Source organism: Tetrao urogallus (genome assembly GCF_951394365.1).
Source record: "Tetrao urogallus genome assembly, chromosome: 1".
In the NCBI taxonomy this organism is placed as follows: Eukaryota; Metazoa; Chordata; class Aves; order Galliformes; family Phasianidae; genus Tetrao; species Tetrao urogallus.
Genome location: NC_136813.1, coordinates 65,074,818 through 65,090,402, shown reverse-complemented (window position 1 = coordinate 65,090,402; position 15,585 = coordinate 65,074,818). Strand labels below are relative to the sequence as shown.

The window sequence follows — 15,585 nt, the reverse complement described above, 5'->3', positions numbered from 1 at the left end:
TAGGATGTATGCAGTTTGCTGAGATAATGAGTTTCTTAGCACTATCTCTGTTTTTCTCAAAAACATTATTGTGAATATTGAGAAGATTATTGTGACTGGATAAACTGTGTATGTTTCCTAGTTCTGTAATTTCAAGTGTAATGCTGTTTAATTGTTTCCTCTTTTTGAGTAGTTAATGATGAGAATTATTTTAAAGGCATATTAATTGTTTCTGAAGGCATATTTGCCCCACCTTGAGTCCTGTGTTCAGTTTTGGGAACCTCAGTACAGAAAGGACATTGAGGTGCTAAAGCAGGTCCAAAGAATGGCAACAAGGCTTGTGAAGGGAGAATATGCCTACGAGGAGACAGTGAAGGAACTGCCTGTTTAGTCTGGGGAAAAAGAGTCTGAAGGGAGACTTAATTACTCTCTTCCAATATCTGAAAGGTGCTTACAGTGAGAGCAAAGTTGGTCTCTTCTCACTGGTGACAGGTGACAGGACGAGGCGAAATGGCCTCAAGTTGCACCAGGGTAAGTTTAGGCTGGATATCAGGAAACACTTCTGTACAGAAAGGGTTGTGAAGCACTGGAATAGGCTCCCCAGGGAGGTGGGTGAGTCACCATCCCTGGATGCGTTTAAAATCTGTTTGGATGTGGTGCTCAGGGACATGATTTAGTGGAGGGTTGTTGGAGTCAGGGTAGTATGGTGAGGTTGTGGTTGGACTTGATGATCTTTGAGTTTTTTTCCAACCTGAGCTATTCTATGATTCTGTGATTAAGGAAGCTAGTTACAGGCTCTGGAACTTAAGTTAGTAGTTATAAGAATGGTTTTATATGTTCTGTGTTATAATTTGTCAAATAAAATCCACACAAGAAACTGAAGCTGAACTCCAACCCAGTAGTATATACAGAATTACGTAGCTGATGGAAAAGTTAACTGTTACATATGTCTATCTATTTTTAGCTTCCTTGCCAAATAAATTGGTTTATAAAGAGCAACACAGGAGCTGGTGCACATTGGGTTTCATTCGAAGTATAGCACTCATGCCTCAGATGTGCAGCACTCTAAGTACATCTCAGTGGATAACATTGCTGATGAAAATTGTTGAGGGGCATGAATCTTTCACTGCTGCTTCACTACAAAGACAGGTAACGTGTGCATTTCAAAATTACTTTGGTTTGTCTTTAAAGATGAGAACAAAATGAAAACAAAACCAACAAGATGTGAAATGTGCCTATGTATTTTAGTGTTATGTCACTTAAGTTTTTCCTACTGCATGTTTTTCTACACTAAATATTGCAGAGGTGTTGGATTCACTTAAAATGTGACAATAAAACATATCTTAGCATATTCCTTAGCAAGCCAAACAGAAATCACAGAGCTACTGATTTGCTATAGCCAGAAAGAAATGAGTGTGATGGAAAATACTACACAGGGAGGTTAACTTGATAAATATTCTTCTTCTGCACTTAATGTTTGAGAATTTCCATGATACTTGATAACTGACTGGAATAATGCTAATTTTGTTCTCATTTTAGATTCTTGCTGTGCATTTATTGAAAGCAGTACTTCCGTCCTGGGATAAAAATGAAAGGTCAAGAGACATGAAATTTCTTGTGGAAAAACTGTTTGGTTTTTTAGGCAGCCTGCTTAGTACTTGTTCTTCAGATATCCCACTACTCAGAGGTAGAGGAGTTTTTCTCCAGTGGCTTATTTTTACGTATGGAAAATGTGTGCCTTAAACTGATAACTGTTGTCTGATTACTTTTTCTTTTCAGAATCTACTCTGAGAAGGAGAAAAGCCAGACCCCAAGCATCTCTAACTGCAACTCATAGTAGTACTTTAGCAGAAGAGATAGTGGCACTGCTGAGGACACTCCATTCGCTAAGCCAGTGGAATGGACTCATAAACAAGTACATCAACTCTCAGCTAACCTCCATCACCCACATCTTTGCAGGAAAACAGTCAGAAGGGGTAGTTTCCACGTTTTAAAATAAGCTCATTTTTATAGCAATGTTTATTTTGAAATGATAAATATTAAATGTAAACAATATAAATGTAAACAATATTAAGCTTAATTTTGAAACCATTTTTTTATATTTATAAATATATGTGTTTGTGTTGTAATTTTTAAATTGAAGTACGTATAATTATCTTTTATTTTAAAGCAGATGAAAGTATATGTTTTCTCCCTACAGTTAATTTTACTGTTCTTTGGTAGGCCGTTTTGGATGACTACTTTCCTGACACTGAGAATCCAGAGGTGGGAGGCCTAATGGCAGTGCTAGCTGTGATTGGTGGCATAGACAGTCGCTTGAGGCTGGGCGGTCAGGTGGTTCATGATGAATTTGGAGAAGGCACGGTGACGCGCATCACTCCCAAAGGGAAAATCACTGTGCAGTTCTACGACATGCGAACGTGTAGAGTGTGCCCTCTGAATCAACTAAAACCAGTACGTTTTCTTTGGGCTTCAATACAGGGAAGGGTGTGTTTTTGTGAAATTAAAGGCGCTGTTATGATGCAGAGAAAATATTAGTTCTTGGTTGAGTAAATACTTGGACATTCAGGACTTACAGTGCTCTGAATGCTAAACTAAGATCATTTTTTGGGGAGGTGAGGAGAAGGGATTCAAGTCCTTGACTTGAGGTAAAATCTCAATCCTGACAATTTGATACACGGATCTTATGTGAGAAAAGCTGGTTTATTTTCTTTATTTGCTAACTAATGTCGAATCTCTTAGGTGTTTTCACTTGAATCTTAATTTCAAATTGGTTAGTATGGATTTAGTGAATGCACAACCAAAGTAAGTGTATAGTAAACTTCAGGGACTGCAGTTCTTCCTTGCTTTAGCTGTGTTTCCAATACAAGCTTGGGAGTTTGGTAAGGAATATAAATCTTCTCCAGTTCTTCCTGGGGAAGAACAATAATATAGATGTTACTTCTTCCTTTTCCTTAGTCAACAAAAATTTGAACTTGTGAATGATTTTGTAAAATACTTATTCGTTTTTTGTTTTTGTCTGGTTCTTCCTCTGCCCAGCTTCCAGTTGTGGCTTTTAATGTAAACAACTTGCCTTTCACTGAACCCATGCTATCCATTTGGGCTCAACTAGTAAATCTGGCTGGAAGTAAAATAGAAAAACACAGAATGAAGTCTCCCCATCAAGGTCTTTCAGGTACAGTTACTTTTGTTGTTGTTGTTTTAAAGGGCTAGATATTCTCTGGGGAAAATACTGGAAACAGCTAGTGTACGTAAGAAAAAGGATTTTCTGGAACTTTACCTTGTTTCCTAATCAACCTTGGATAATATGTACTTAGGAGACAATATAGCTGGGGAAGAGTTGTCCTTCATCATGAGTGGGATACTGTTTTTACTTTGAGAAAATGTAAATGTGGCTTAGGGCTGGGCTTGTTCTGTTGAGTTCTTATAAATACTGTTGTATGTATATGACAACTACTCATATATATGAGTATCATATATTAGCTGCATGGTTGTCTGAGGTGTGGAAAAAAAAGTGGTATTTTTGTCACAAGTCATAGAATATATACAGACTTGTTATTTAGGTTCAAACTAACATATATTCGATAGCATTTCATAAGCTTTCACAAAGAGCTAAGATGTGAATTGATTTCTTTGCATTGAGGTTGTATGAATACCACCTGAATTCTGTAATAGAAAATATTTATAGTGCTAGTGACTGCTTAATGTTTCTCGTAGGTCAAGTGGATTTGGATCTGCTGAGATGCCAGCAATTAAAGCTGTACATTCTGAAAGCAGGCCGAGCTCTGCTGTCTCATCAGGATACATTAAGGCAGATCTTATCTCAGCCAGCTGTTCAGGAGAGTGCATTAAATCCTGGAGGTATTCTGAAATGCAACTTGAGTGTGTCACTGTTTAGAAGTTAGAACATACTACTGTGACCCTGGCTAATTGCAGTTAGAGCTTAGAAATTAGGTTTGCCTTCTAAAGATCAAAAATTGAAGGTTAAAATTCAGGAGTGCTTTAACTTTGTTTATTAAAAGCTGCTGCAGAAGAAGCAACATCTGTGTGGTTCTAAGTGATATGACAGCAATTTGATTTATTACTATAAATGGATTGATACCATTAGTCCATTATGATTATAAGAGTTACAATGATCAGTTTACCACTTGAATTTCTAAGTCCTAATATAAATAGAAGTTTAACTCATAAACAAACATAGTTGTAAAGATTTTCTTAATCTTCAGAAATAATGTTCAGAGGCATCCCTCTCATCACAGAGAGATCACTGCTGCACAGCCTTCTGCTTCTGCAAGGACAGCTCAAATTAAGCTTTCTCTAATATTGAACTGTATTCTTGGATTGTGATCATGACTGTGAGCACCCACCTGGTGTTCTGTTATTAGTGAGCTGTCCAGTGTAGGGAGAAATTACATTGTGGCCTTCATGTTGTATGTTGTATTCATAAGCCTGCATAAGAATTCAGGAGTGCAGGAATCAAGTGTCTCTGTCACAGAAGCACTTTAAATTTTCAGCTTATCTTTTGAAGAATAAATGAGTCAAGTTTTTTGAAACTGAAACATTAGAGTTAGCAGGATTTGTAGATCTTCTATAATTAACAAAGCTTAAAGTATGAGATCTACTGTAGCCATTCCTTGGTATTCAGATGTTTTGTGGTTTCCAGTGCAACAAGAACCAAGGTATAATATGTCTAGCAGAATCTCAGGAGGACTTCAAGGAACTGAAGTTTTAATGTAATGTAAAATAATGTAATAATGATAAGCATGTACTATCTCTAATGAACTAATGAATATATGTTGAATTTAATTATATATTTCTGATTTTATTTTCAATCATCAAATTTTAAATCAGCAAGAATAGCCTTTTTTTTTTTTTTCCTCTGGGGATGGAGTGTTACTTCTTCCATCATTTTTCTAGGAAGGAGAAAAAACCTGCAACAATATTAAGTGCATGAAGCTCTATTATTGTTCCAAATATTTTATCATCCTCTTATTAGAATTAAATGAGTGAGAATACTTTTCTGTGATATCCACAGCAAAGATCTAGGAAACATGAATATTTATGCTAAGAAGAAAATAATATCAAATATGAAAGTTGGAGAATTGTAGAACTGTGAAGCAGTTGATTCAAAATGGTGTATTCTTTTGAAGGAACAGTAAATACTGATTGGGATTGTTTCACACTAGGTGTAATAGAGAGGGAAATGACTCAGTCCAGGAGGAAGATACTATGGTTATTGGATCAGTTTGAGAAATAAATAGGTAGTTCTTCACAAAGCAGTTCATTGTAGACTTCTATATAATAAAGTTATTGTAAAAAGGTCTTAAATTACTCTTAAATTACTTGTGCACTTTCACCATCTAATGAGCAGTTTCTATAATGCACGTGCTAGTGAATTTTTGTAAACCTAGTGTTTAGCATTCACAAATGTCTCATTTGCTTTTTTGTATGGAAGTTGTGGTACATTTAATCTTAACATTTAATCTTAAATGTATCTTTCCTATGGGGAACTGTTGTAGAAGTAACAATATGTTTTATGTATTGATAGGCCCCCAAATAAGTCCCCTGGTTGTCTTATACTACATGCTTATTGTTTAAAATATTATTTTTGTTTCAAGAGGATGGAGCAGTTGCCTCTCCTGACATAGGAGATATGTCTCCTGAAGGACCTCAGCCTCCCATGATTCTTTTGCAACAACTTTTAACAGCAGCTACGCAACCATCACCTGTGAAAGCAATATTTGACAAACAAGAACTTGAGGTAGAGCCTTTGTTTTCTGCTAATAAATAATTTAGTAAATAGCCCTTTCTAATTCAGGTTCCATTTAAAGCTTGTTAAGCTATGGTTTTTAAAAAAGAAAAAGTGATACTGAACCTTTTCGTTAAGTAACCGTTAAGTTCAGTCTTGCACGCACATCCTGTACTGAATATGCTTGTTTTATTTGGACTGGTGTCTTTGTTCTCATTTAGGCTGCTGCTTTGGCAGTATGCCAGTATCTGGCAGTAGAGTCTACTCATCCTTCAACTCCAGTGTTTGAAGACTGTAGCTCTAGTGAGGCTACGACACCCGTGACTGTACAGCACATCCGACCCACGAAAGTGAAAAAACGCAAACAGTCTCCAATTCCACCTCTCCCCATTGTAGTACAACTTATGGAAATGGGATTTCCTAGGAAAAACATTGAATTTGCACTAAAATCTCTGTCTGGAACCTCTGGAAGTGCTTCTGGATTACCAGGTATTTTGTTCAGGTGACATTATAGAGAGAATGAAATTTTGCAGATTAAAATGCTATGTAAAATGGATCAACTTGGATGCTATTCTAAGAATGCTAGAGAATGCCTCAGTAAGAATGTGCTTTTATGTGTTAGGAGTGGAAGCTCTTGTTGGCTGGTTGTTAGATCACCCTGATGTTCAGATTACTGATCTTTCTGATGCTGACACTGTCTCTGATGAGTATTCAGATGAAGAAATAACAGAGGAGGTGGAAGAGGCTGAAGCTGCTTGTCCCGTAGTAAGTATCATTTTCGTAAAAGCTAAGTCATGCTAACTGACTGCACATTTTGTAATTCTTTTCTCTCTGTACTTGGTTGGAGTTCAGAAGCGTTGTGCTTCTCCAGGCTTTCAAGACCATGTTGGCCATGTGCTTCTAGGAGATAGTGTAAATTAATTCAGGAATAATCTGTAAATATTTATGTAAGAGAAACACAAGGGGGAGTGGAATTGCAAGTGTTTATTTCACTATGGGTAACTGTATGTATATCTGATAGTTCTCAGTTTCAGGTAATCTGGTCTGTGCAATGGAGTAATATTTGTCAAGGACTTCTTTTTGTTTATTTTTTTTTAACTTCCTTTGGCTGAAAAATAAAAAGTGAAACTTGCTGGTTCCAAAGTGTGACTAAAGAATTAATGAATGAAAGGCAAAAAGATACCAATAAAATAACATACTTTTTCTTCACGAGGGCGTTTTTCAGACATTGGCCATTAAATAGATTCCATGACAGAAAGATAGAGATGTCTTTTTCACCCACTGTTCTCTTTTTTCCTGTGCAAACAGACAGCCTAAGGAATGTAATATGTGTGTGTGTATACAAGGCTAAGTAGATTACTCACAATTCCTCTCTGCACTAGTTTTCTTTGGTAGACAGTTCTCACACAAGCAATGTATAGATTGTTTCACACATTCTGAAAATCTGCAGCTGTATTCTTTGGCAAGTTGTTCTGGAAACTAAGCTTTAAAGTAGAACATGAATGGTAGCCCTGAGGAGGGTTGATTTGAAGATTTTTCTTGTTCTGGCTTTATCATTTGATTATTATATATATATATATATTTTTGTTGTTGGATTGTCTTAATTTTTCTGCTATTTATTTGAATTGATAGCAAACAGATTTTGTGACTGATACATGTTTGTGTTGGATTTTTTTTTTCAGTCCAGTGGTGCTGTTGTAACAGAGAGCCAGACATACAAGAAACGAGCTGATTTCCTGAGTAATGATGATTATGCTGTATATGTGAGAGAGAATATTCAGGTAAGCATGGAGATGAAAGCTGTAGGGAAAACTTAATCCTTTTTTTAATCACTGCAGAGCTATGGCATTTTGTTGTTCTTTTTTTGTAGGTGGGGATGATGGTTAGGTGCTGCAGAACCTATGAGGAAGTTTGTGAAGGAGATGTAGGCAAAGTTATTAAACTGGATCGAGATGGATTGCATGACCTCAATGTACAGTGTGATTGGCAGCAAAAGGGTGGTACTTACTGGGTCAGATATATCCACGTTGAGCTTTTAGGTAAGATCACTGTTAACTTCTTTTTATCAAAAAACTGGCATGCTATACAAAGGGACATTGGTTTTGGAGGGTGGAAAGAACACTTATCTTGTATTTATTCTTGCTACTGCTAGGTTTCCCACCACAGAGTTCTGCCTCTCATATCAAGATAGGTGACAAAGTGCGAGTGAAAACCTCGGTTACTACGCCCAAATACAAATGGGGATCAGTTACTCACCGAAGTGTGGGAGTTGTCAAAGGTAATGCGTGTGCAAAATGGGTCATGGGTAATAAAACTGGAAACCACAGAGACTTTCTGCAGTGTTTAAGGAGAGAATTTTTTAGACATGCACTAATGTGGGATGTTGCTTGATGATGAGACAAAAGAATATATTTGATGTCAGTGATAAATTCAGAGATGCATGCTCTGTGAATGCCCCTTTTTGAGCTCTTCTTGAGATCTTTAAGAATCTGCAGCTTCCTGCACATTCCTAATTCTATTTATATTTTGTCTGGATGAGCCACAAATGTAATTAGTGTCTAAAAAGTTTATGCGACTTGAAGACTTTGTATCAAAGTGCATAATGCTAATGGCAGCCTGTAAGTGAAATAGAAATTATCCATAGGGCCTCAGTAATTTTTTTAAGAGATTTTGGTCATTCTATTTGTGCTTAGAAGAACTCTCTTCCTTTGGAATTCAGTCAAGAAATTTAAATACATTTTTTCTATATTCTGTTTAAATATATATTCTATTTATATCATATATATTAAGTAACTGTATGTAGCTAAAGATTTTTTTACTATATTATATGTATTTATATAAACAAATAAAAGGTTTTTCTTGCCTCTTTTCTTTCTCTCTGCCCTTACCCAGGGTGTCTGATCAAGTCAATATATAGCTCCATTAAAATAAAAGATTCCTTATGAAAGTAACTTTTTTTTTTTAAACTGTTGACTGTGGTGCTGGACACTTTCTGTTTGATTTCAGAGTGATTTGTAACGCATAGTATTTTCTGTATGCTTTTGCAACAGCTTTTAGTGCCAATGGAAAAGATGTTATTGTAGACTTCCCTCAGCAATCTCACTGGACTGGCTTATTGTCAGAAATGGAACTGGTCCCCAGCATTCATCCTGGAGTAACGTGAGTGATGAATTAATCTATATAGGTTATTCATTGGCCTTACTACCTTGATTTTATTATCTTGACTGATGGCACAATTAACTTCTACAATGGAAACTGCTCAAAGTTTATATACTTTTTGTTCTTTTGTGAAATCAGGTGTGATGGCTGTCAGATGTTTCCTATCAATGGGCCTAGATTCAAATGCAGAAACTGTGATGATTTTGACTTTTGTGAAACCTGTTTTAAAACCAGGAAGCATAACACCCGACATACTTTTGGCAGAATAAATGAACCGGGTAAGTTTCAGAATCCAAGTGTTTCATAGATACATTTAAAATACAATGAATACAATGTTTTAAAATAGCAGTTTTGAGTTATAGCTTCTTATCATAATAAATGTGTTTAGACAGCAGAATGTTTTTAACATATCACAGTGATGTTACAATTGCACGTGCTGAACTACACCAAAATGTCAATGATTAAGCATTCTTTGTAGTGTTAAATAAGCTAAAAAAAATATGGCTGCATGGCAGTAACTCTGTCAGAACTGAAGAGAAAAATAGTAGAATCAGCCTTTTCAGTTTAAACATAGGGGAATGAATCCTCAGGACAACAGGTGCAACCCTGAAATACCTAACATTCATTCTTTGACTCTGTAACAGAACCTATAAACATCAGTGCAAGGGACGTAGAAGTAAATTTTTGAAGGGAAGAAAAATATGGCTCACTAACCTTCCTTATTCCTTAATAACCTTTAGAATTTTTTTTTTGAGTGGTTAAGATAGCTATGTCTATTGTCCTATAAGGGATTGCTGTTGAGAGTTGGCTATACAGTTTTCATGTTCTCTGCTGGTGTACAGAATTCATATGTTGTGGGCCTGTTTTTTCAACTGTATGTATGCATGGCCATAAATTTTGATTTATATTTCAAATTGATGGAATATCTTTATGATTTTAGTAATTGCTCTTGGTAATTCCTAAAGATATTAGAGTGATTTTCCATAATTTTGTAATACTTACTTATTTTTTTTACTGAATCATGCTTGATTTACAAATCAATCATAAGAACAAAAAATATGACAACACAGCCACAGATGACAAGCATGAAAATGTGTATTCAAATGAAGTAATTGCATCTCGTTTTAAAAAGCAATCTATTTCAAGCTCAGGTGGCATTCTTACATTTTCTACCTTCACACTATGTGTCTGAAGTCTTTGATTTCTTCCATTTCCTTTCACATTGTTATGGGTTTAATAAAACAAATTTTCTTTCATTTAACAATGCAGGTCAGTCTCCAGTGTTCTGTGGGCGTTCTGGAAAACAGCTGAAGAGACGACATAGTAGCCAGAGGGGAATGTTACTGGATGATTGGTCAAGGATAGTGAAGAATCTGAATGTCTCTTCCTCTGTGAATCAGGCTTCACGTCTTATTGATGGCAGTGAGCAGTGCTGGCAGTCTTCTGGCTCACAAGGAAAGGTAAACTGAAATTGTAACGTCTTTATTTTGGCATATTTTTTCATAGGGATAACTACTTACCTCACTTTGCTAATGTTTTTGTTATTTCAAGTAAGAGAGTAAGTAATAAAAACAGGCATCTGAAGTACAACTGTGTTTCTTCATAATAAATGTCTGTTTTTTAATCTATGCATCATCATTATTTCTTGGAAATTGTAAGGAAAACTTATGATAATTTATTATTTTTTTTGGAACACGGGGTGATTGTTTTATTCTGTGGTTGGCCATAGGCAATTTCAACAGCCTGTTCAGTGTAGTAACTGATGACAATTCTTAGCAATCACTGTGTATGTTTTACTCAAGTGAGTTTGTTGTTCTTATTAAATAAAACTGTTTCTGACTATTTCTCTCTTGTTCTCCTTCATCTCTTCTTATTGGCCCATAGAACTGCTTGGTGGCCGGTGTAGGCACTGGGATTTGCAGCTAGGCTTCTTTCCACTGTGTTTTGGTGCTCTCTTAGTAGCTATGCTGAAAATATCCCCAAGTATCCTTCTTTCAGGTTGTGGGTTCTCAGTAACCAGTCAGGGATTTACGTTGTGTTCCATTTTTTTGACCCTTAAGAGCAGTGTGCTTTCTCAGTCTTCTCAGCAGTGTTGCTCTTGAATGAAATCAATTACTTGTTGCTGATGTTTCTTTTGTATTAAGAGCTAGACTGGCCAGATTTCCACCCTTGTAGATGTTTTTTATACTACCTAAGAATGTTTTTCATTCTTGATTGAAAAACAGTATGTGTATTCTTATTAATCATAAAATGGCCCTAAGAATACTATCTGAAAATGAAATTATTTCTTACCCTAGCACTGGATACGCTTGGAGATTTTTCCAGATGTTCTTGTTCACAGACTAAAGATGGTAGTGGATCCTGCAGACAGCAGCTACATGCCCTCTTTAGTCGTGGTTTCAGGTATGTGAATATTCTCTGAGAAGCTGGAAAAATACTTTCTTTTTAATGCCCAGCAGCTTCTATTTATCTAGTTTCGTTTAATATCCATTTATCTATTTAATATGTGTAGTGTCTGTTCTTGACACAAATTGTGTTTTACTGTGTCTTTCTTTCAATGCTTTTTTCACTAGGAGGCAGTTCCTTAAATAACCTTATAGAGCTGAAGACAATCAACATAAATCCTACAGACACCACAGTGCCTCTTCTCAGTGATTGTACAGAAGTAAGTGAAGTTTCTGTAAGGAGAATTATTTTTGTATGTAAACTGAACATTATTTTGTTGCAACAGATGGATCAAAAGCACTATTGTGATTATTAAAGCGTGGTATCTTGCTTTTCCTGCATATTAGAAGCATTTCTGGCAGTTGTAAAGTTAATTATCCTGATGAGTTTTACTGTAAATCACAGTGCAACTCTATAATATCTTTTAGCAGTCAGTATGTTTTAGTTTCTGTTTCTAATGTAATTCAATATACCTTTGAGCCAAGGTGGCATTCCAGTAAACATAAATCTGGGGTTCATTTTAGTGGGTGATAAAGCTCATTTCAGATAGTAATTCTGAATGTTTTCAGTAACAGCAAGAAGGAATATGTACTGAATTTTCAGGAGATTTAAAGTGAAATCGTTCTCAAATTTATGAGGCCAAATGTTTATCTTAAAGTCTACAGTTCTGAAAAGCAAAATATTTGAAGTTGCTGATTAATTTTGTTACGATGATGAAGTTGAGCAAAAGTTGAGGATCTTTCCTGTCTGTTGTGAACATGCAGAGAACCCAAAAGATGGTGATCTAGTTTTTTCTTCTTAGTATCACAGGTATATTGAGATTGCAATCAAGCAGTGCAGAAGCTCTGGAATCGATTGCAAAATACATGGCCTCAGCATACTGGGACGCATACGTGCAGAGGATGAGGATTTGGCAGCCGTCCCTTTCCTCGCTTCTGATAACGAGGAAGAAGATGATGACAAAGCTAATACTGGGAGGTAGGTAACTGCAGGTGGAAAAAAGTTGGCAAAGAGACTTAGTTCCTATATATTCTATTCAGAAGATTAATTGTGAGGAGTGCAGCTTAGATTGAATGTAAAGAGAAATATACGTGTCACAACTGTAGGTAGCTCATTTGTTGATAAATACTTGAAAATTACCAATTGGTAAGTTGGTAGCATTTTGTACGGTTCCTTTTGATTTCTGAAAATGAAAATTTCCTATGTTCGTACTTAAAATGTAGTGAATATATATATACATATATATATATATTTACCACTGCTCAGGAGAAGAAAGATATTTTGTGTAGTTTTATGTTTTTATTTTTCATTGATACCACTCAATTGTGATGACTTCATTTGGATATTGAAACCATTCAGAAATGTAAAATAAGTAGATAAAATAAAAATATGGTTGTGCTATAGTTTAGCAACCTATATACTGACTTTTTTCCCTAAATACACTCAGTCTTGTTAGAAAGAAGGCAGCTGGGCTGGAATCAGCAGCTACAATAAGAACCAAAGTTTTTGTCTGGGGACTGAATGACAAAGATCAGTTGGGAGGACTAAAAGGTTCCAAGGTATGTTTGTGATTTAAATATTTTTAGTATAAAACACAGGCAGCTAAAAATAAAATGTGCAAGCTTCACACAACTCAAATTAAATTCCAATTTAATCAGAATTTTAAAGTTTATTTTATGGCTTTTTGATGTTTAGACATGTGCTGGCTGGAAAACCTGGGGCAAATTTACATTTTGGCTGTTTCCCTGAAATGTAATATGTTGGTGTGTTTTTTTTGTTTTTTTTTTTTAGCAGGCACTTAATTACTTATTTTACATGATAGCAAACTAATTTTTTAAAAAATCTGTATCACTCTCTATACTTTGTTCTTTTAAAGTTTTTTTGCATGTGTAAAATGTAGATAGCAGTGAACTTTTCTATTACCTGTAAATGGAGCTAGTTCAGTAATAATAAAAAAAAATTCAAATTAATGCTGTCTTATTAGTGTAACTTTAAGTGCAATTTGAGAGAAATTTCAGGCCAGTATGCAACTGCTTATGTATAATTTGTGATATGATGCAAGATGGGAGAGATGCTAAAAGCATGAATTTATGCTGTAAATAATGTGAATTGTTGCTCCAATCATCCTGACTTCCTTTGACTGAAGTGTTTGTCTCCCTGTAGAAAAGGGAGTTAAATAAGACAGTTAAATTCAAGATGTGAGGGAAGAAAAAAATAAAATGCATGTATAAATATGAATGAAATCTATGAAGATTAAGCTAAGCTTCTTTAGGTGGAAAAAATGCTGTTATGAACTTCAACACTTTATTTTGAGTTCTTAGTAAGTATTATTATTAAAAGTTACATAAATTGATTAATTAGGATAGTAATTTCAGTGCTAGTTTACAGATGTCCTACAAAACATTTTTACTCATATACTGCAGTGAAATAGTCTGTTGTAAATGTTTCAGCTGCTTAAAAATAACTGAATGTTTGCCTCTCTTATAAAAGAGAATAAACCAGGTTTTCATTTGTGTTGATTTAAGACTCTTGTGAAGGGTGCATTGGTGTCTTTTTTAATACATATATAAAATCTGCTGGATTAAAGACTATTTTGTAGTAACGAGGAAAATAGGTTGCATGTGTTTTTTTTTTCCTTCTCAAATTGGTCTAGAATCCTGATTGCTAAAGCATTTTGCTACTGAAAAAATGTACGTGTGTTGTGATTTAAACTGTGTTGGTTAACACTTTCAGTTAGGTTCGTTTTGCTGTTATGCTTTTCTTCAGAACTGAGTTGTTTTTTCCTCAAGAAAATAACTATACTAAAAAGAAAATGATTGTTTTTATCCCAATACATTTTCTCTCAGAGTTTATCATGGTTTCTGCATTATATACCTTTTCTTGGTTCCTGTCTTTTGTGTGATCTGTATTAATGGGTAACTGCAAAGCGTTCAAATAATATGAGGAGTTTTCATGTATAATATGGTTGGACGGTTGGACTAGATGATCTTGTAGGTCATTTCCAACCTTGTGATTCTGTGATTCTATGATAATAAAAGTGATAACTGTCAGAGTTTTATCACTTCAGAATAGCTCTTTTCTATAATGTATACAACTGCAAAATATATTGTAATGATTTGTTTCCTGTCTACTCTAGATAAAGGTTCCTTCATTTTCTGAAACCCTGTCTGCGTTGAATGTTGTACAAGTGGCTGGAGGATCCAAAAGCCTTTTTGCAGGTAATACAAGTTTAAAGTATGTATCATTATTTAAGGGCAGAAATAAATTTCCATTTGAGAAACATTGATGGCATTACAAACTATTTTTGTTTTTTTTTTTCCCCCCCCACTTCTAGTGACTGTAGAGGGTAAGGTATATGCTTGTGGAGAAGCCACAAATGGAAGGTTGGGTTTAGGAATATCCAGTGGAACTGTGCCTATTCCCCGCCAGATCACAGCTCTCAGTAACTACGTTGTAAAGAAGGTGGCTGTTCACTCAGGTCTGTTGTTATTCTTACATATATAACTGGAACATTAAGCTCAAAAATAGAAATTGTTTTGTAGTTTCTTTAGTGCTGTAATGCACCAGAATATTTGATTTTTTTAAAGTTATTTTTTAGTAAGTACAGGTTGTTTAATTCTGTGTAAGATACTAAATTCTATGAATTTAGACCATACCTAGTTTCTTAACTACTGGAAAACTTATAGTAGACTCCAAAGGAAGAATTTTCATGTTTTAAATATTGTTAAATAGTGGTTTGTTTGCTGATTTCCTTGCAGCATTGACAATAGCAAATTAAGTTGTTATTTCTATTTTTAATGTGCCAGGAAGCCTGTAGTCACAAACATTTTGTTTTAAATTAAAACACGTTGAAGCTTTTAAGAGCGCAACTAACTGTATCCACTTATGCAACTACATCGTAAATACAAAGCAATGTCAAATCTCTGAGATTTTTGCTAGACCTTCTCTACCTGCTTGAACACTTAAATTTGAGTTTATACTTTCAGGTGGCCGGCATGCTATGGCGTTAACTGTAGATGGAAAGATATTTTCGTGGGGTGAAGGAGATGATGGTAAACTTGGTCACTTCAGTCGAATGTAAGGATACCAGTTTTATCTGGCTTGTTGTAAGAGAAGATTTGCTTATAGCTGTGCAGTGACATGCAGTACCACTACTGACAGTGGCAGAATTTTTAACAGAAATAAAACGTCTGTGTTCTGAAAAGATTTTTTTTCAGCAGTGTATGTCAACAGTGCAGCAATTGGTAGCAGTT

The 15,585-nt window shown here is 35.2% G+C and overlaps 1 protein-coding gene across 1 annotated transcript in view; it reads left to right on the top strand.

The window, feature by feature from the left end:
* Nucleotides 1-15,585, top strand: part of HERC2 (HECT and RLD domain containing E3 ubiquitin protein ligase 2) — a gene marked incomplete at its 3' end in the record, with an annotated part of 102,466 nt that overhangs the window by 48,767 nt on the left and 38,114 nt on the right. The window contains exons 38-59 of the mRNA XM_079537012.1: nt 944-1,128; nt 1,519-1,666; nt 1,759-1,955; nt 2,203-2,433; nt 3,019-3,154; nt 3,697-3,840; nt 5,598-5,740; nt 5,950-6,217; nt 6,351-6,493; nt 7,411-7,509; nt 7,599-7,767; nt 7,881-8,006; nt 8,779-8,887; nt 9,026-9,165; nt 10,157-10,347; nt 11,185-11,290; nt 11,461-11,552; nt 12,135-12,310; nt 12,780-12,891; nt 14,469-14,550; nt 14,667-14,810; nt 15,319-15,409. Of these exons, the coding sequence (XP_079393138.1) occupies nt 944-1,128; nt 1,519-1,666; nt 1,759-1,955; nt 2,203-2,433; nt 3,019-3,154; nt 3,697-3,840; nt 5,598-5,740; nt 5,950-6,217; nt 6,351-6,493; nt 7,411-7,509; nt 7,599-7,767; nt 7,881-8,006; nt 8,779-8,887; nt 9,026-9,165; nt 10,157-10,347; nt 11,185-11,290; nt 11,461-11,552; nt 12,135-12,310; nt 12,780-12,891; nt 14,469-14,550; nt 14,667-14,810; nt 15,319-15,409 (3,232 nt within the window). The remainder of the gene's footprint in view (nt 1-943; nt 1,129-1,518; nt 1,667-1,758; nt 1,956-2,202; nt 2,434-3,018; nt 3,155-3,696; nt 3,841-5,597; nt 5,741-5,949; nt 6,218-6,350; nt 6,494-7,410; nt 7,510-7,598; nt 7,768-7,880; nt 8,007-8,778; nt 8,888-9,025; nt 9,166-10,156; nt 10,348-11,184; nt 11,291-11,460; nt 11,553-12,134; nt 12,311-12,779; nt 12,892-14,468; nt 14,551-14,666; nt 14,811-15,318; nt 15,410-15,585) is intronic.